General features: G+C 40.5%; 1 protein-coding gene across 1 annotated transcript in view; it reads left to right on the plus strand.

Moving 5' to 3' along the window:
* Window positions 1–22,157, plus strand: part of MALRD1 (MAM and LDL receptor class A domain containing 1) — a 580,642-nt gene that overhangs the window by 110,026 nt on the left and 448,459 nt on the right. Inside the window, exons 13-14 of the mRNA XM_060192257.1 lie at window positions 1,855–2,028; window positions 14,357–14,477. Coding sequence (XP_060048240.1) covers window positions 1,855–2,028; window positions 14,357–14,477 — 295 coding nt within the window. The remainder of the gene's footprint in view (window positions 1–1,854; window positions 2,029–14,356; window positions 14,478–22,157) is intronic.

Below are 22,157 nucleotides of genomic sequence, written 5' to 3' on the forward strand. Positions count from 1 at the left end.
TTTTATCAGCTTTTTAAATTTTATTATTTATTTTTTTATATTTATTTATTTTTCCCCTTTGTTGCCCTTGTTGTTTTTTATTGTTGTTGTAGTTATTGCTGCTGTTGTTATTGATGTCGTTGTTATTAGATAGGACAGAGAGAAATGGAGAGAGGAGGGGAAGACAGAGAGGGGGAGAGAAAGATAGACACCTGCAGACCTGCTCCACTACCTGTGAAGCGACTCCCCTACAGGTGGGGAGCCGGGGGCTTGAACCAGGATCCCTAAGCCGGTCCTTGTGCTTTGCGCCACGTGTGCTTAACCTGGTGCGCTACTGCCTGACTCCCTTTAGCTTTTACCTCTATTACAGTTGATGCCAAGAGTAAGATCAGTGGGTAGCCTATATGCATATGCTAATATCTGTTTATTTAACAAAGCACAGAGACAAAGGCAATTTAAGTTAGAATGAAAGTGAACAGGAGTCTCTTCAAATCTAAAGAGAAGGATTTCGTTTATAGGACCCACATCTGAGAATATTATGTTTCTTTCTTTTTTTTTTTAATTGTGGAGGATTAGTGATTTACAGTATATATAGTTGTTGGTACATGTGTAAAATAGAATATTGTGTTTTTCTTTGAAGCGTGCAGCCTGAAAACTCTGTTACAATGAGAAGGAAAGATTTACTGCTGTGTGTCTGGACTTGTTATGGAGGTTTTGTTGGCATGTTTTATTGAGTGAATCATCTCACTATTAAGGGGATTAATTTTTTTGCCTTGCAGTGTCCAGTACTTAGTAAATATCCAGTAAATATTGAATAAATGACACTGCCAAACTCCATGTTGCCAGCACCTAAAGTCATCCTATTTATTATTGTCACTGCCCGGTTTGCCTGCCATACCTATAGATTATGTCATCTTTGATGACAAGTAGGAGGCAGAAAATTAAGTCTTCCTTGTTTCAAAAGAAGCATCTTTCTTAAAACTAGGATTAAGTTATCAATAAGCAAAATTACATGACCTTCCAAGTTGTTTGATGATATCACAACAGAAAAGAGATTAATGAAAAATATCAACTGGTGGGTTTTTTTTTCCCCACATGTTAGCAAAAGCAGTTTTCAAGAAAATTCTTCTTGGTTTGGTGTTTGAGGTATTAAGGGAAATTTGTAATAAAATCTGAATATATGACTATGAATCAAACTATATATACCTCCTAGATTTATAATAAGAAAGAGAGGAGGTTCCTGGGAACATTTCATGGAAGGAGAGTGATGTTGCCCATGAAATACTGAACAAATATTTAACCTCAGATTTGTGTTGGTAGTTGGCTAGTATCCTGTTTCCTTTTCAGCCTGTGTTCAAAATACTAGTCAGGGGAGTCGGGCTGTAGCGCAGCGGATTAAGCGCAGGTGGCGCAAAGCACAAGGACCGGCGTAAGGATCCCGGTTCGAGCCCCGGCTTCCCACCTGCAGGGGAGTCGCTTCACAGGTGGTGAAGCAGGTCTGCAGGTGTCTATCTTTCTTTCCTCCTCTCTTTCTTCCCCTCCTCTCTCCATTTCTCTCTGTCCTATCAAACAACGACAACAACAATAGTAACTACAACAATAAAACAATAAGGGCAACAAAAGGGAATAAATAAATAAAATAAATATTTAAAAAAAATACTAGTCAGTCAACTCACGATACTTTTTCTTCAGTGGAGAATGGAAAGATAGCATAGCATTTACTCAGATTTTGGGGGGGGCTTTCACACATGGAGGAAAGGACAATTGAGAAGGTTATATTCATCTCCAAAACAGTTGGGGTCTTTTAAAATTAGGGAGTAGCTACTAGAGACAGTAAATGGAATATTTACATCATTCAAAGGTTTTCCTCAACAGGTCCAGTTCTGGTATTATTTGTCCCAGCGTTCTTATCTCTGGGTATTTACAAGAACATCACTGGATGGAAATTTGCAAATGCAAGGTAATCTGATTGGAGATTCTGACTCTCAGTGGAGACAAGCAAAAGTCAATCTGTACGCAAAGGCTGGAGAATCTACTTTGCCTTTTCAGGTAAGCACATGGGTAAATTAATAGAGTTCAGCAGAAGATGCTTACTGCTGATCTTTGCAACTTGCAGTAGAAAGCATGTATCCTATAAGTATAATCTGATACTATAAAGCAGCCACATTCATTATCAGGCATGAGCACAGGGTATTTTCACTATGTATTTGAAATCTGTATTTGTGAGCATTGCATTAGTGGAGTGAAGAATTGAACAGAATGCTAACAAGTGTGAGGTTTTTTTCCCCACACCAGCATAATCCTAGGTGCTTGCTATCTGCACAGCTCCACCAAAAGTGGAATGAAAGACAGAGAGACAGAGAGGGAGAGTGAGGCACAGAGAAAGAGACGTTTGCAGCACTGCGCTACTGCTTGTGAAGTCCTCACTTTGCAGGTGGGGACTATGGACTTGAACCTTGGTCGTTGCACATGTTAGCCTGTGTGCTTTACTGGGTGCACCACCACTCAGACCTGAAATAATTACTTTTCAAGTAATGATGGTGAGAAGTGAGAGTGAAAAAAAAATATGATTGTCTATCTTTATATTTTAACTATACTGTCTCATTTCTGCTGTTTATTCACATTGAAGAGTTGATCATCTTTTCAAAGATTCATTTATTAATGGGAAAGAGGGAGAAAGAACCATATAAGCATATATGCTGTCAGGAATGAAACTTGGGGCCTCATGCTTATAAGTTCAGTGCTTTATCTACTAAGTTATCTCCCAAGCCACTGTTTTTTATTATTTTTTCTTTTTCCTTTAATAATAAAAGTGACACACCAGGTTGGTGTGTCAACATCCACTCTTGGACAAGGTTCTCTTCTGGATGATATTTGAAAAGAGCAATCTTAGAATTGAGATTGGGGGAGTCAGGTGGTAGCACAGCGGGTTAAGCGCATGTGGCGCCAAGCACAAGGACTGCTTAGGATCCCAGTTCAAGCTCCGACTCCCCACCTGCAGGGGAGTCATTTCACAGGTGGTGAAGCAGGTCTGCAGGTGTTTCTATGTCTCTCTCTTCCTCTCTATCTCCCCCTTATCTCTCAATTTTTCTCTGTCTCTGTCCAATAACATAAATAAAAAATACCCTAAAACACACACACAAAGAAGTGAGATTGGATGGTAGAAGGTAGTAGAAAACACACTGCCTTAGTGTCAGATAGTTGAGTTCTTCACTGTACTCAGCTCATGGGCTGCTAAGTGACTGAACAAGTAACATCTTTGAGCTTGAAAATTTCCCAGGCTGTGAAAACTGCTATGCTGAAAGCAATGCACGGGCAAGCCTGAGCATTAAAGAGAAAATAACAAAAGCAGTGATTGTGAACATGGGCTTCAGAGTCTACAGCTTAAGCTCAGGTGTACCATCACAGCACAGTTATTCAGTCCCTCTGCAATGCTGTTTCTTCCTCTGTAAATGGGGGACCGGAAATGAAACAGGGTCATCAAGGGGCTGTTAAAAGCCCGATGGAAAGCAAATGTGATCTGATCCTCATTTATGAACTGATTGAGATGAACATGAAAGTCAGAGACAGAGAACAAATATGTTAGAGAGATAGCTTATAATATGAAAACATAGATTTAAAACAGACCCTTTTATTCTGTGGGAAAGAGGAGCTCAGTAACAGCAGTGTGACTGCAAGGAAGGTCCTGCCCATAGAAGCAGGGGGAACTGGGAAGCTTTCCCTGGGCGTGGTGCTCCCATATGGTGCTGGAGGTTCAAACCCAGACACTTGTGTATAGTAGAGTGCACTCTATTGACTGAGCCATCTACCAGCCCCTACAGTGTTGACTTTTAATTTTGTACACCAGGAACATATATAATGTCATAATTAATTGTTAGTAAAATGAGAATAATTCTTTATTTTTCTATTTTTTGGCTCCAGGGTTATTGGTGGAGCTCCGTTCTGACACCATGAGTCCACTGCTCCTGGTGGCCATTTTTTTTCCATTTCTATTTTATTCGATATGACAAAAAGAAATTGAGAGGGGAAAGGTAAATAGAGAGAGAGAGAACCACAGCCCTGCCCCACTAGGGAAAGATAGAAACAGGCTGGGGTATGGATCGACTTGCCACAAATCCATGTCCATCAGAGATGCAATTACAGAAGCCAGAACTCCTGCCTTCTGCACCCCCAAAAGAATCTTGGTCCATATTCCTTGTGGGGGAGAAATCATAGTGGGAAGATGACTAGAGGGCTTTGAACTCCAACTCCATCAGGACTTGGAGAAGGAGGAGGAAAAAGGGAGGGACATTTGGATATAGTAATTGGTGTATGTGTGACTAGGAAACATATGCAAATATAGACAGATTGTAGTAGAAATAATGGTTAACTCATATCTGCAGTCTTAAGAGAACATTTGTAGTTTACAATGTAGGCTATAGGGATAAAGAACTTTGGTGGTGGGAGCAGTGTGTAGTTTTACTCCTTTTATCTTGTAATTTTGTAAATCACTATTAAATCACTCATAAAATTTAAAAAAGAGTAAGAGGACAAAAAGTAAAGAAAAGAGAGGGAGGGAAAGACAACTGCAGACCTTCTTTACCACTTGTAGGTGCACCACTGTCCAACCTCCATGAAAAAAAAATTTTAATTTCTCTATTGGGGAATTAATGTTTTACATTCAACAGTAAATGCAATAGTTTATACATGCATAACATTTCCCAGTTTTCCATATAACAACACAACCCCCACTAGGTCCTCTGTCATCCTTCTTGGACCTGTATCCCCCCCCACCCCCCAACCCCCACCCCCAGAGTCTTTTACTTTGGTACAGTACACCAATTCCAGTTCAGGTTCTACTTGTGTTTTCTCTTCTGATCTTGTGAAAAAAAATTTTTTTTAACATCTATTTTAATTGATATTTTAAGGAAGACAGTATGTCCTTGGTCACACAAAAGCTTGTACATGAATGCTTATAGCAACTTTATTCATGTCAAGTAAAATCTGGAAGAAATCAGGATGACCTTGAGTAGGTGAGAGGCACACTGGAGTCCATTTGCACAATGGAATATTACTCCTTGTTTAAAGAGAGAATAGTTATCAAGTTGTGAAATGACATGGAGGAAACTCAGCTGCATTTTACTATGTCAGTCTTTAGTAGTAGAATCAAACTTGCCATTAAACTCTTTAATTTACTACAAAGGAGCCAAGAACATAACAAGAAAACACCAATCTGAAAGATTACATCCTATAAGAGTCTAACGATGCGGCATTCTGGAAAAACTGAAAATGATGGAGGAAAGAAAAAAGGAGTGTTTGCCAGAGTTTCAGGGGCAGGGGAGGAGGGATGTGGGTAGGTGGAGCATGGAGGATTTTTTTGGGTAGTGAAAATACTGTCTGCTGCTGTAATGGTATTTACACACTTGTCCAAACCCTTTGTAATGGGATAGAATTTTCCACACAGAAATCACAATACTCCACACCAAGTCAGTTGGTTCAGTATGAATTTTACTTAAGCCTACTCAGCTGAGGCTCCAGCCCAAGGAAGACTCATGTAGGAGCTGCCTAAGGACTGAACACCTAAGCACAGTCACAAGCCTCTTTTTATCCTTTTTGCAGCATATGCCAGCGTTGGTTACATACATAGTTTTGCACAGGTTCCAGGACTTGCCTTGTTTACCTGAAATCGAATGACTGGGGGGCTTTTAGGTTTGCACCACATCTTGGTACAAAAACATCTTGTTTGGGGAGTCGCACAGTAGCACAGTGGGTTAAGCACAGGTGGTGCAAAGTGCAAGGACGTCTGCAGTAAGGATCTCGGTTTGAGCCCCCAGCTCCCCACCTGCAGGGGAGTCACTTCGCAGGTGGTGAAGCAGGTCTGCAGGTGTCTTTCTCTCCCCCTCTGTCTTCCCCTTCTCTCTCCATTTCTCTCTGTCCTATCCAACAATGACGGCATCAACAACAACAATAATAACTACAACAATAAAACAACAAGGGCAACAAAAGGGAATAAATAAATATTTAAAAAACATCTTGTTTATCCACAAACAAACATCCTACCTTACTGAAAGCAGTAGGGTTTATAGAAGTGGAAAGTTAGCATTATTCCTACTCTAGGTCTGGTTAATTTTTAACCTTTTTATTGTTCTGGTACTGGAATACCACCCAGGTTGATCTCTGAACTATGCCAGCAGTTTCTTGATTATACCTATACCCATTTTTCTCTTGATTATACCTGTATCCATTTTCAACCCTCACACCTTAAGATGTACAACACTTAGAACAAACTGTTATAGAGGAACATGGGGCCTACGAGAAGGCCGACACTTGCTTCTTCCATCTCCAGAGTTCCTCACACATTTTCCCTACAAAGCTGATGGAAGAACATGATTATTCAGGTAACTTAAACTTTTATTGAAAACAAGACATGTTAGGGAAAGACAGAGAGAGGTAGAGAAAAGGGACTGAGAACTGATTTACATATTGCCCACATGGTAGTCCCAGGAAAAAGAGGGAGAGAGCAGGGGAAGACGAATTTACGTGGTTGAGGTCAGGGCCCAAGAATCCAAAAGCCTTCAGGCTCCCACTTTTAAACCCCAAAACCCCACCTACGCCTTCTAAGCCACACCTGTAACCACTCCCATTTCTGGGCGGTCAGTTCTGTAACTTGTCCCCCAACAAAACCCAGAGGTAAACTCTAGATTCTGGGTGATTATGATGTGGCACTGTGATTTTAAGCTGTGACAGATGAGCAGGCAGTGTGGCAGGAGGTCCGTGAGAAATCTGCCTTCTCAATTTTGTAGTGAACTCTGAACTGCTCTAAAAACTCTAATCAAAACAAACCAAGAGGCGTTGTTGAGAGATAGCTCAGTCAGTAAAGTGTACACCTAACCATGTACGAGGACCTGAGTTCAAGCCTCTGGCAGGCACCACATGCATAACTTCAGGAGACATTTTATAACTGTGGAGTAATGTTGTCCTCCGTCTCTCTCTCTCTCTCTCTCTCTCTCTCTCTCTCTCTTTCTCTCTCTCTCTGTCTCCTATCCTCCTTCCCTTCCTTCCTCTCTGTTTCTTAGTTAAAAAAAAAAAAATCTACTGAGTGTAATGGAATGTCAAAGCCCCAGAACCTGAAAGAAAAAAAAAGAAGGAAAAGGTATTCCAAGGCAAAACAAAACAAAATGCAGGATTGCCTTTTGTTCTTTTGTTAATACCATTTATTGAGAAATAAATGTGGAAACTCATTCTGTCCCTTTGTAAGCCCGGAGGCAACTAGTTAACCTGTCACCATCACTAAAGAATTTCAGCATAGTGTAGCATTTTTTCCTCTTTAATAGTTCTTCCTCTGGGGTTTTGCTTTCTTTTGCAGTGTGATTTGAAACTGCTTTTTATTGTCTGGGATACATTAACTAGTTTGTGACTGGACAAGCCATTGGACAGGATCCTATAAATTTGCCAGCAAGAGATTGGTGATGCTTCCCAGCACAGCAGGACTCTGCTGCCATGCCACTCCCCTCCCCCTGTCCTCCTCTCCCCTCCCCCTGTCCTCCTCTCCCCCTCCCCCCTCCCCTCATCCTTCCCCATTCATCATGGTTCACCATCACTGTTCATTCCCCATTCATTGTGGTTCACCACCACTGTGGTTCAACACCTCCTTGTCCCCTGCTGGGGGCTTCTATAAATACCAGTCAGCCTTTAATGGAGTTTAATGGGATGTTGCTGCTGGAGGTGGCACAGTGTGAGAGCACAGGACTTCTAGCATGAGGTTCTGAGTACCAGCCCTTGAACCACAGGTGCTGCAGTGCTGCTTCCATTCTCTCACTAACAGATAAATAGGATGGTGCCTGGCCCAGTATCAGCACAAGTTTCCATGTTGCAGCAACAAGAGTCAAGCCCTTAGTCTCTACCTTTGGTGGGGGACTTTATGAGTGGTGGTGCGGTGCTGTAGGTGCCATGCTGTAGGTGCCATGCTGTAGGTGTCTCCTCTCTCCCTCCACCCTCTACCCACTTCTCCACTCTCTCTGTTTTTCACCTCTACTAAAAATGTAGAAAAAGAGAGTGATGAGTTTATCATGCAGGCATCCCAGTAACAACCCTGGTAGCAAACAAAAAAAAAAAAACCAAACCAAAGTAATTAAATAATTTAAAAAATTAAAGAGAAAAGGAAGGATGATGGCCATGAGCTCTTGCTAGGTCTCAGTGATGTTTAATTCACCCCTGGAATTTAGAGTTCCTGTTTCTTTCCCTACTCCTGTTTGATTCAGTTACTTGAGTGCTATAAAAATTTGCTTTAAAAACTGTGGGTTCATAGAAAGAAGAATAATGGAATAGTCTTCAAATTTTACTACTAAGAAGACTATTAACTGCACTATCTAGTCAAGATTTTTGAAAATTCAAATTAGAAAAGCAACAGGCTTTCAAAGAAGAATTTAGAAGAATAATCCAGTCCAGATCTTACCTGGTGTGAACTCTCTAGGCATTTCATTCAATGAGGGCCTTGATAATGGGCTGCTACCCCCAGTCTGCCTGAGCCTTTCCTGTAGTAGCCAAATGTGCTAGACTACCACTCTCAACTCAGAGCTGCTCAGATTTCAAAGCCCAGGTGAACTGAAAAACTAGACAAGAAATTGTTGGTGTGTGTTAGCACTCCAGTGTGAATTAGTTCAGTTTTTTTCTTTTAAATTTATTTTGTTTTATTTTATTTATAAAAAGGAAACACTGACAAAACCATAGGATAAGGGGGCTACAATTCCACACAATTCCCACCACCAGAACTCTGTGTCCCATCCCCTCTCCTGATAGCTTTTCTATTGTTTAACCCTCTGGGAATATGGACCCAAGGTCATTGTGGGTTGCAGAAGGTGGAAAGTCTGGCTTCTGTAATTGCTTCCCCACTGAACATGGGCAGGCATTGACAGGTGGATCCATACTCCCAGCCTGCCTCTCTCTTTCCCTAGTAGGGCTGAGTTCTGGGAAAGCAGGGCTCCAGGACACATTGGTGGGGTTGTCTGTTCAGGGAAGTCTGGTTGTCATCATGCTAGCATCTGGAACCTGGTGGCTGAAAAGAGAGTTAACATATAAAACCTATTGGTATGCTTTCTGCTTCTAAAAACCCCTTCTGTTTCATTTGGTTTAATCCCCTTGCTTAACACTGTATTCTATTTACATAACCACTGTTAACTCAGCACCACCCTCCCTCCAGGGCATTGGTGGTTCAGTGGTAGAATTCTGCCTGCTCTGCCCTCCTCTCCTTGTCACACCCTGATTTTCACCAGTCTCTTTTTGCTCCACCCTCTCTACATCACATCTTGTTTACACCCTACTTGGCAAGTATATATAAGGACAGGTTTGTGAGTTTTCAGTTAGTTTAGCTTAGTTTGGCTTAGATTGTGCTGCGTTCCACATGAATAAAGAGATACTGCATACAGCTCAACCATGAGTCCCAGGTCATCTGTCTCCCGTCAGCGAAGCTAGTCCGGCAAATACCCAGGGGTTCATACCTTAGAACTGTCTTATTTGCTTATAATCTTACTCTTTTTAACTGTAAAGATGCAGTTTTTGCCCTCTTGTATCCTTTTTCTATCCTATTTTGTGCTCTCTGCAGGAAAAATAGTGCTAATATTTCTTGGAAACATGGCACTTTCAGCTTAGTGGATAGAATCATCTCAGTGTAACCTTGTTATCTCTTGGTCATAAGTTCAATATGACTAACTCTGAGCATATTTATACAGTGTAATACAATCCTGTCTGAATACTGGAAAGAAGAAAAGGGTGTCAGATTCAGTGACCTCTGTGTTCCCTTGTAGCCATGAAATTCTAGTTAATTGTGGTCCTTTGGACAGTCACATCGCAAAGTGAATTATTCTGAGTTCTTTAGGAAATAAGTATCCCTAGTTAGGTAAGCCTTTCATCTTCACTGGTGGAAAAGGTTTAGGCATACTGATTATCCAGTCAGAACAACAAATCAGCAACATCTCGGACTTTATTTCCCCTGCACTTGTTGGGAGAAGGCAGATCAAAGTGTTATCAGTATTCTTTCTTTCTGACCTGTTTTAACTTGGTCTGTTTACTTGACATGTCTCTGGTTTACACGATATACCCACTTAGTTTACACTGGATTTCCCTCACCTGCTGTTTGAGTTTTTATAGCTAAAGGTGACACGTTTTTTGTGAGCACAGTCTACTGACTCCCAGTTGATCTTCTCTCTTTGGTTTCCTATTAGAGCATAATGGTGTCATATTTTAGATTACATTTTCAAATGACCCTTTTGAGAAATGTTCTACAGTGATTGATACCTTGTTCACCCTTCTCCATCAATGGCATAAATAAACAGCAATTTCCTGCATTATTTGAAGATTCAGTGAAGGGTAAAATTTGTAATACAAACATAAAAGCTAGTGCAGTCTCTGTAAAGTTGCTCTGTCCTCAGCTTGCTCGAATTAGGGCTCTAATAAATCTTGTTTCCAGGTAGCTCTGTCCTGCAGCATCTGCTCAAAATCAGTCATCTCTATTTCATTATAGTGAAGCAGCATAATCACTAATGACTATTGGGCTACACATTTTTCTTACAAGATACGTCACTTTTCATCCTTTATTTCAACTCTCTTAACTTTTTCCCCCATCACTTCAAAATGACAATGAGGGGGCTGGGTTTTGGTGCACCTGGTCGGACACATATTATGACGTGGAAAGACCAGAGTTCAAGCTCTTGCTTACCACCTGCAATGGGGAGGCTTCATGAATGGTAAAGCAATGTTGCAGGTGTGTTTCTTTCTTCCTCTGTCTTCTCTCCCCTCTCAATTTCTCTCTGTCCTATCTGATAAACAAGAAAGAAAGAAAAAAATAGAGAGAGAGAGAGAAAGAAAGAGAGAAAGGAAGAATGGGAGATAGAGGGAGGAATGGCCACCAGGAGCACTAGATTTGTTCTGCAGGCACTGAACTCTAGTGATAACCCTGGTAGCAGTTAAAAGAATGAGGATGAGAGTAGCATTATGTTCATAAGGTTAAAACAAATGAAGCTTCTAGGTATGTAGCAAGCTCTAATCAAACATCTTTTGCTCTTTTTGGTTATCTACCACCATCATCCTTCACATGCTGCATTCTCTTTCACTCCCTGTACTTTACCACCTAAATTCTGAGTTTACTTCTAAGATTCACAATTTCTGAATTTCCTCTTAGATTCATGTATATGCATTCCTAACATTTTAAAACAAGGGATCAAAGAAACCCAAATCAAAATATGCAAGTTGAATATTTCTCTTGGAAAACTTTCCTCAGTTTCTCAAGTAAAAAGCACTTGGTTTATTGATGAAGAGTAGGTAGTCAGCAACAGGTGTGATGGGGCAAAGAGTGTGAGCTCAGTGCAGTAGGTTTGGTGTCCTATGGTGAGACTTGTTCACTTAGGTTCTTTCTGTGTTTTGAAACAAAAATGTGCCATCTTTCCAGAGGAAAGCGAGCAGTTGTCACATGAAGGTCTTATGATTTGCTTTGGCGGGAGTTCAGAATGTCTGTTTTGCACATGTCATTGTTCAGATTACTTCAGCATGAAAGATGTGGTACACCAAGGAGCCATATTTGGGGTAGTGTGTCTTGAGCTCCATCATCCTACAACACTCAATATTGTCTCTTTTTTTAAATAAATCTTTTTTAAAAAATGATTCTTTTTTATACTTATTTAATTTGAGATGACAGAGAGAAATCGAGAAGGGAAGGGGAGATACAGAGAAAGAAAGAGAGATACCTGCAGCATTGTTTCATCTCTCCTGAAGCTTCCACACTGCAGTTGGGGACTGGGCCATTGTACATGGTTAATGTTTGCTCAGCCCTGGTATATCACCACCCAGTCCAACACCCAGGATGTTTTAAATCTATTTGCTTTCACTTATGTTGTTACCATTTTCTCAGAGTAACAGCAGCTTCGACAGCAGTTATCACTGAAAATTAACACAGTGGCTTGCCAAATCTTTTTTTTTTTTTTTCCCAATTCTGCCTCACACTCTTGGTAAAAATAATAAACTGTTTTCTCTATTGAGACATGAAGGAAATAACCCTACCCCTTTGGGTTCTTTAGAGGCTGTACAAACTACCAAGTGTCAGAGAGTTCTGTGAGAGATGTTAACAACAAATAATATTAATTAATAACATTTATAACATAATTAATAACATTTCTGTATGCATGGAAGAGACCCAACTAGACTGAGCAATTCACACTTGCGAAATCATCTGTGTGTGTGTGTGTGTGTGTGTGTAACATGTGTGGCTTAACCACTTCAGACCACTTTTTTTTCATTCAACTGGTTAGAGAGAAGGGAGACATCACAGCAACGAAGCTTTCACCACTGTCATAGTGTCTTCCATATAGTGCCCAGGCTCAAATCTACGCCTTTCATATGGCAACACAGGAACACTACCTGATGAGCTCTCTCTTTGACCCCAGACCGTAGCTTAATTCGGCGAAGGCAGAAGACAGTGAGAAGGACAAAAGGTCAGTTAGGGAGGTCACCTGGGGAGGCACAGGAAACAAAGGTGTGCAGATTTAAGTTCTGCCTTACTCTGTTGAAAAGCAGTGTGGAGATTAGGTTTTGCCAGGCACAAGGATGGAAAGGTCTTAAAGGGAGAGCCCTTCCTCATACAAGTATCATTTCCAAAGGCAACTTTCACCCAACCTCCAGTGTCATGAAATCAACCTTGACCAAAACCACGTTTGGGGTGGCAGACATCTGTTACCCTTCAGGTCTTTTTTCCCTCCTAGTATCTTATGCAGATGTCTTGTATAGCATTTCTGGTATAGTGTAGTTTAGCTGTTAATGCAACCTAACAGGTAGATTAGATCAGGGACCCTTCCTGATAAGCTGAAGATGCACCTATCAGCTGTGTCTTGGACTGGTGGCCTTGCTGTGTGTCCACAAGACATCAGACATCATTTTGTTAATACATCAAAATACTAACATAATAATGTGATTAACAAGAAAGAAAACAAATTATATCAGTCATTATTCAGGGTGTTAGAATAAATTAAAACTAGATGCCTCCAGGTACTTAGGCATACTGTTATTAACCAGTGTGTGTGGCAATTGAGTGTATGCATTACTTCATGAAATCGGTTTCTGTATGTGTCATATATAGTACACGTACATCTTTATATATGATGATATTAAAATGAATCATTGCTTCCGCAGATCCATTTCAAATGAGTCCATATCTCAATTAAATGGAGTTGTAAACTACACAGTTGATTACCCCAAAGAGCACATTTTGAATGCATATGACTTTTAATGACTCCAGTGGGAAAGCTGCCCTTCAGTAGTGATGAATGTTACAACTTATAATTGAAACAAGGTTACCTAAGATACTGAGGTTACATAAGAGGCTGTCAAAGCAGTTATGAGTTTATAAATTTATAATTTGAGTCTTGTGGACAAAACAATTTTCTAAAATTAGATTGGAAGATGGAACAGATGCAAATTAGCCTCTCCTCACAAAGAAATATGATTGTGGGCTGGTGTGGTGGCTCTGCTTGGGTAGTGCCTGTTTTGCCAGGCTCATGAGCCAGGTTCAGACCCTACCTCATCACACTGGAGGACACTTCTGAACTTTAGTTTCTTTTTTATTATTATTTATTTTCCCTTTTGTTGCCCTTATTGTTTTTTTATTGTTGTTGTAGTTGTAGTTATTATTGTTGTTGTTATTGATGTCATCATTGTAAGACAGGACAGAGAGAAATGGAGAGGGAGAGGAAGACAGAGAGGGGAGAGAAAGACAGACACCTGCAGACCTGCTTCACCGCCTGTGAAGCGACTCCCCTGAAGGTGGGGAGCCAGGGGCTCCAACTGGGATCCTTATGCAGGTCCTTGCGCTTAATCCACTGTGCTACCTCCTGACTCCCACTGTGCTTTAGTTTCTTTCCCTCTCCCTAGCTTCCTGTTTTTTTTTTCTCTATGTGGTGAGACCCAAATATTGACACCCCCTCCCCCAATGATTGGGGCCAGGTGGTGGTGCACCTGATTGAGTGCACATGTTACAGTACATGCACAAGCACCCAGGCTCGAGCCCCAGGTCCTGCCAGTGGTGAAGCAGTGCTGCTAGTGTCAAGTCTATCTCCCCTTCTCTCTCAATTTCTGGCTATCTCTATCCAATAAATAAATAAAGATTATTTAAAAAAGAAAAAATGACACCTGATTTATAGGACATACATAATACACACACACACATATATGTTTTATTACATCAGAGAGAGAGAGAGAATTGCATATGTATCTGAGAAGGAGAGAGATAGACCCTGTCAACCAGCTGGCACATGTGGTACAAGAGATCTGACTGGGAATCTCGAGCACAGAAGTCAAAGGCTCTATCAGCCATTTATGGTAATAGTGCTATTAATTTGTCTTTCTGTTCTTTCAGGTAATTTTAGAAGCTACTGTTTTGTCATCAAATGCTACTGCTTCTCTAGATAACATCAGTATATCTCAGGAATGTAGAATTTCACACAAGCCACTTCCAGGTACCAGTGTACTAGACACATGTAAGTTTTTTTCTTTCTTATCACTGTGATGTTTAACAGTTATGTTATTCTTGACACCCAAAGTACGGACTGTGCTAGATTCCTTCATAACATAGCTAATCTATCTAACATCAGAATAAGGATGTAAATTATTTTATGTCCTTGGAACTGAAATTTTTTTTTTTTTTTGCTTTCTGAGAATTTTTTTCCCCCAGTTTGACAGCTATTACTGTCTGAGTTCAAGGTCTGCAGCATATGATTTCATTTACTGATACATGAAATGACTGCCACAATGGACTCTAGTAACATCCATCCTTTCACAAAGATACAATATAAGTAGAAAAATGCTTTTTTCTTTTGATGAGAATTGCTGAATCCTCTTTTTAGCAGGCATGCCCAATATTGTGAAGTTAGGTTTCTTTAAACAGATTATTTAGTAAATGGGGAAGACGCTTTCCTATAGGAAGAGATGCATCAGTCAGGGATGAAGGAGTTCTGAATTGAGAAGGGGGTAAAAGATTTTTACTTTATTTGATTTCATTGCTACGAGGGTTATCACTGAGGCTGGTGCCTGCGGGATAACTCCCCCAACCCCCATGGCCATTGTTTTCCTTTTATTTCTTTTTCTGATAGAGATAGTGAGAAATAGAAGAGAGGGAGAGAGAAAGAAAGATACAGGCAGCACTGTTGCACCAGTCTTGAAGCTGGAGACCAAGGTCTTGAACCCAGGTCTTTGCACATGGTAAAATATATCTTTTTCCAGGTGTGCTAACACCTGGCCCTATGAATTAAAGATTTTAGAGTTCAGTCACTTTACAGACATATTTTACTGGCCACAGAGTATAATTAGATATAAATTTATATTGTGATAACATGTATTTGCTTTATTCAGAATGTGTCCTGAACTTGAAATAAAACTAATTTCCGTGTATGTGTGTGTGTGTGCGTGTGCGTGTGCATGTGCGTGTGTGTGTGTGTGTGCGCGTGTGTGTGTATCGCTGTGTGTTGTATACAGGACTATAGTAGATATTGAGGAAATGTAAAGTAATGGATTTAATGAAAGTCATTGTTAAAGTCACTAAAGTCACCTCCATGCTTTAACACTCTAGGCTTACACTTTAGTTAGAAAAAAACAGAGAAAGAGAAACAGAAGGAAAGACAACCACAGCAGCAGTGTTTCTTCCAGGGTGGTGGTGGTGTGAGTGTGTGTCTGTGGGGGGGGGGGGCGGGGGTGGTGAGATAGGGGGCCTGGGGGTTGAGGGTGGTGGTGACTGCTATCTAAGTCATGTGCATGACAGAGCAGGTGTAGGACCCAAGGTGAGCTACCTTGAGGATCCTACAGTCTCTTTGAAGGCTTTAATTGTTCTGCAAATGACTGCCACACTTCAGAGCATTTCTCTCAATACCAGCTTTATGTTGACATTCGGGGTCCCAGGTACAGGATGCAAATAGCAACCTCTGCTCTGATTAGGCTTTTGATGTGGCTTCTTCATCTCTGGCCTGTTCGACAGTTTTTACTCATGAAATGAAGTTAGACTCCGTGTATGCTTGAAGAAGAGGATGCTTTGCCTTCTCCATCTCTGAATTTGGTAGCGGGATCTGCATCACAAGAGGATGCAGGCTGCAGGTCATCCAGCAAGCTCTGTAATGTTACACTTGACTGCTCCTCAGATGCAGTGGAGGATGCAGATTGCAGTGAGTGAAAGCCCTGGCTCCTTGGTGCAGGTCCCTGTTTCAGGCACCAGATGCCGGGCTAGCTTCACGGGCAGATCCCGCTACCAAATTCAAAGCATACAGAGCACAGGTTGCTGTCTGCATCCTGTACCACCCTCAACCCCCAGGCCTCCTATCTCACCCACTCCCTCACCCCCATACACATGTGGCCAGGTGTTAGCACACCTGGAAAAAGATGTATTTTACCATCTTTGCATAGAATCTAAAAAAGTCTTTAATTTTCAGTGGTTTGCTAGATGGTGAGTTTTGCAATTTTTTTGGCCACAAGAGTATTACTGAATATGTTGCTAACTAGTCATGCCAGTCCAGTAGAAGAGTTTCTGTTATGAAGTTACGGGGTTGGGGGTCAGGAGGACTGGGCAGTGGCATATCTGGTTAAGCTTACATATCACCATGTACAATGACCCTGTTTTGAATCCCCATTCCTCACCTGCAGGGGGGTGATTTACAAGTGGTGAAGCAAGTCTGCAGGTGTCTGTCTTTTTCTCTCTCACTGTCTCCCATCCCCTCTCAATGTATCTCTATCCTGTCAAATTAAATTTTAAAAAAAGAATAAATGAAAAGGAAAAAAGAAAAAAAATGACCACTGGGAGCAATGGATTCATATCGCTGCCACCGAGCCCCAGCGATAACCCTGGTGGCAAATACACACACACACACACACACACACACACACGCTGTGAAGGAGTTCCTTTGAATAGAACAAAGACTGTTTTTCAATAGCTCAAATCGGGAATACTATCTTATACAGAGAGAGTCTAAGTCTATAAAGTAATTTCTGTAGTTCAAAATGAAGAATTTATGTGTCAAGTATTGTCACTGGTGCATTTTCTTATGCCAACATTGGATAAACACACACACACACACACACACACACACACAGTGTATAATTTTGTTCTAGTCTATATTGTGTAATATAGATAAGAAAGCCAAATTTTGGCAAACATTTTTACACCTTATATATTTTAATATTTTTCAAAAAACATTTTTCTGAGTAGTGTAATTTATTTCTGTCCACTGTTTATTCTGAAATGAATGTACTTTTCTCACTCTACAAATAGACCTGAACAATTCCTTTATCTCTTTTTCTATCTACTCATGGGAACAGCCACGCAAGTCAGTACTTAGAATTTGGATCTAATAATACATAAACAAAGGCAGGTGGAGCATTGTAGGGGAAATAAGTGATTATTTTTCCGATCTACTTTTTCAGACTGAAATGCTTGGCTGTATATCTGTTAAATGTTGAAATGTGTGCAGTAAACACTGGCATTTCCACTGCTGGGAAGTAGAGAACACTCTGAGGTTTTGTATGTGCTGAGGCTTTGGAAGCCATCTTCTGTGTGTTTTTGTTAACTCATTACCCACCAAGAGTAATGGCAGTGTTCTGCATAGAGACACATTTCTTCCTGTCACATAAATCAGAAATGCAATGGGAAAAGCTTACATCTCCCATAGGTGTGTGTGTGTGTGTGTGTGTGTGTGTGTGTGTGTGTGTAATATTTATTGAGAAGGGAGAACAAGAAAGACTGAGAATTCTAATTAGACTAATTGTAATTAAGTAGTAGTGTAACTAGTAGAGCTTACAAATTACCATGTGCACAGACCCAGGCTTAAGCCCCTAGTCACCACCTGTAGGGGAGAAGCTTCATGAGCAGTGAAGCAGTGCTGCAGGTCTTCCTCCCTGTCTTTCCTTCCTTCCTTTTTCCTTCCTTCCTTCCTTCCTTTCTTTGTTCCTTCCTTCTTTCCTTCCCCCTTTTCTCCCTTCTTTCCGCCCTCCCTTCCTTCCTTCCTTCTTCATTGCCACCAGGATTATTGCTGGGCATCAGTGCCATTTTATCTTTTATTTGACAGAAGAGAGGGAGAGAGAGAGGGAGAGAGAGAATTGAGAAGGGTGAAGGAGATAGAGAGGGAGAGAGAAGTAGAGACACTTTCAGACCTGCTTCACTGATCCTGAAGCATCCCCCTGCAGGTGGGGAGTGAGGGTTTAGGCCCTAATCCTTGAACATAGTAATGTGTGTGCTCAACTGGCCCAGAGGTATCTCTTTTCATCTCTGCCTTTATATCTCCCTTTTCCTTCTCAATTTCTCTGTCTATGTATATATATAAAAAAGGAAAAATGAATGTCCACCAGAAGCAATGGATTTTTCAAGCAGGCATTTTTTTTTCTTTATATCTGACTGCAAGGAAGAGGGTTTAGAATAAACAAATTTAGAAATTACTGAACATCTTACTTTTTACCAGATGTATTTTGGTAAATAAGTACCTGTAGAGAAAAAGCCTACCAAGTTGTTGTTGTTATTTTTGTGAAGTTGAATTCCCATTCTATTTTTTGGTTGTCTTCATATAAAATTTTGACACTATTTTTCAGTAAAGACAAAATAATAATAACCCTGATGGAGGTTACTGAAGAGAAAGTTGTTTGTGGAGAAGGTTCATCATTTCTATGAAATAAGAGTCAGAAAGTGAGAAAAAGTCCATTTATTTTCATTCTTGGAGTCATTGATCACTACTGAAAAATGTTTCTGCTGAAAAGTAAAATCCCATGGTATGGGAGGTGGTACAGAGGATAAAGCATTAGACTCTCTAGCACTAGGTCCTGAGTTCAGTCCCTGGTAGCACATGTACTAGAGTGATGTCTAGTTCTTTTTTTTTTTTTTTGCCTTCCTATCATTTTTCATGAATAAATAAAATCTTAAAAAAAACTGAAAAGTAACCTATGATACTTAGATTAATTTTTTGCTACAGATAATCACATTGTTAGAGATCAGCATAGGGGTGATAAAATAATAACACAGAGATAAAGTAAAAATAATTATTCTTTCTTAGTTGAAAATTCTATTGAATTGAATCAGATTGAAAGTCATTTTCTATATAATTTTTACTGTTTTTTTTAGTGATTTAATAATTATAAATAAGATTGTGGGATAAAAGGAGTGCAATTCCATGCAATTTATGCCACCAGAGTTCCACATCCCATTCCCTCCATTGGAAGACTCCCTATTTTTTATTTCTCTGGCAGTATGGATGAAAGATCTTTATGGGGTTGCACAAGGTGGGATGTCTGGCTTCTGTAATTGATTCTCCACTGTACATGGGTGTTGATAGGTCAGTCAGCCTTTTTCTACCTTCCCCTAGTGTGGTAAGGCTCTGGGGTGGTAGGGTTCCGGGACTCATCGGTGAAGTCGTCTGCCTAAGCAAGTCAGGTTGGCATCATGGTAGCTTCTGCAACTTAGTAGCTGAAAAGCATTAAACAATAAAACACTACATTTTTTTTTTAATAATCAGAAACCTAAAGGTAGGAATATAGCAGATGAGATTTGGGGTCTTCATGTTGGAAGAAACTAGGGAGTCTATATTACGTATATTACAAGTGGCCCATCACTTTACTAATTTTTGCCTGAACCCATTGGCATGCAGGTGGGCTAAAAGTATTGTCTGGGAGGATTGTTTCAGAGTTGGTAATAGGACCAGAAAGAGTAGCACCCAAATATGAGGAAAGTATATAAATACCATTAACTGTAAACTCTTTATCAGTCTTACCTGGGGGTCATGTCTATTCATGGTCAGCATAGGAGCCTGTGTGACTTCTGCATCCCTGTCAGTCTGAGCTCACATTCCCTGGTCACAGCTAGGAACATTCTAGGCTGCACTCATTTCAGGACCAGTCCTCCTTGAGTAGCAGAGTATGTTGATCCAGCCTCCCTTCAGAGAGTGGGGTAGTTTCTACCACTGTTGTTCTACATTGAGGGTAAGGTCCTATAGAGGCCGTCAAGAGTGCTTCTGATGTTTGCTCCTGTTGAAAATGACCAGTGTGCGAACCTTGGTTGGGCCCCATCACCACAGAGAAGCACCATACAAAGGAAAAGTTTTACTGGCAGGTGAACAGTGCTGTTGTGTCAGTCATTCTCTCGGTGACTCTTTCTGTCATCCTCTGTCTGCAAAAAAAAAAAAAAAAGTTGGGGGAGTGTCTACCAGGAGTGGGTAGAATCACAGAGATATAAAGTTCCATTGAAGACGTGGTAGGGGAATAAAAGAAGAAATGCCAGTGAATTATGTCACTCATTGTACCTGTAGTGAGAATAGACTTTTTTCTCCCCTATGTCACAATTCTGACCTCAGTGTGAATTTTATTTGTAAGGAAGATCCTTGCTCTTCTTCACTATGAAAATCATGGATCAGAAGTGTACATGTGGCTTGTGTTTTTGCTTTTTCACTTGCCAGATGGCACTTTGGCCATCCTTTCCTCCACATCATGTTCATGTTTTATTTTCTCCTTTTAGCTTCATGGTGCATACATCACAAAGTGTAAAAGGGTCCGATATTCTGCATTTACTCACTCGACACCAAGTTTTCTTAGTGGCACACGTCTGTCTTCTTGCCTTGCAGAACTTCATCAGTAGATAGCGAAATTTTTACTACCTTCCAATTATCTAGGTATAAATCTAAAGAGACCCCAAAGAAGATCTGTTCATAAAATAAATACTCTCTCATTCTTGCCCACCACCTAGTTTATAGCTGACATAGTTTAAATGTGTTTATATGTCTTAATTTTTTTCTCTTTTATTTGACTTTTTTTTTTTGCTTGCAGTCATGGGGCTTAGTGCTAGCAGTAGGAATCCGCTATTTCTGCATGTAGTACTATCTATGTGTGCTTAACAGGTGTGTCACCCCCCAGCCTCCTCTCTTTTATTTGATAGGACAGAGAGAGATCATGTAAGAGTGTGAGGAAGAGGAGAGACACCTGCAAACCTGCTTCACTGATCACAGAGCTTTCCCCTAGAGGTGAGGGCAGGAACTTGAAACTAAGTCCTCAAGCCTGGCTATGTACACACAGCTGAGTCTGCTACCACCTCAGCCTCAATCTTAAGTACCACCCGGCCCCCAATCTTAACAAAATTTTAGCAGAGTAAAGACAATGAGTGACTTGGTCTCTTCTAGTTCAGAGTAGAAGTGGGAGAGAGCAGAGTGGATCTCAGGATTGATTATCATTTTATCTACTATGAAACTGTAAAGTTCCCAACCAATGTATCTGCATAAACTTCTTAGTAGTCATAGTATTTATTTGTTTACCAATTTCTGTGGAACTCTTCTGTGAAGTTTTACATACTGTGTTGTGTTGGACCACTTTTTCATTCAGAGACAGACAGTGAGAGTGAGACCACAACACCAGAGTTTCCTCCATCACCATAGCACTTCCAATTTGGTCCTGGGACTCAAGCCTAAGCTGTGTGCATGGTGATGCTAGTACCTTAACTAGTGAGGTATCTCTTCAGCCCATTCTAGGTTATTTCTTATTACTTGAACTTATTTTTTGAATTTTTCATTAGTGATTAAATAGTGATTTGAAATTGTGAGATAATAAGGGTATAATTCCACCACCAGAGTTCTGTGTCTCTATCTCCCTCCAGCAGAAATTGCAATAGTTCTCCCAAGGTCACAGATAGGAGCTGACTAGCTAGCTAGCTACATTTTTGCCCTTTTTATTCACTTCTGTGCCTCTGCCTTCATTATGTTCTAAGTCACACCTACAGCTATTACTGCTTATGAGTGTTCTTCCTTTTTCTTCTTTCTAGAGATTTTTAAAAAGGCTTTAGAGTAGACTACTCAGTTTTCAGGGGCTCTGTTTCCAGACGGGTTGAATTTCCAAGTGTTTCATTTGTGTGTTAAAGACAGAGGAATATTTCAACTAAGAATAAACAACCAGTAAGAGAAGCTAACCAGGTGTGCCTAAGATACGATAATCTGTTGACAGCCATATCTAGTTGATGATACTAATTCAGCAACACACTGTGTCATACCTGCTAAAAGAGAAGTATGCAGAGTATGCAAAGAGGTCTAGTGTCATTTCTCTGTTGTGAGGTACTTTGTCAGTTATATGAGATGATAGAGAATGTAGCCAGTGAGCACCTAGTAGAGCACGTACCTTGCTCTGTGACAAGCCCTGGGTTTGACCCTGACAGCTCA

Source organism: Erinaceus europaeus, chromosome 6 (genome assembly GCF_950295315.1).
Source record: "Erinaceus europaeus chromosome 6, mEriEur2.1, whole genome shotgun sequence".
Classification (NCBI taxonomy): domain Eukaryota; kingdom Metazoa; phylum Chordata; class Mammalia; order Eulipotyphla; family Erinaceidae; genus Erinaceus; species Erinaceus europaeus.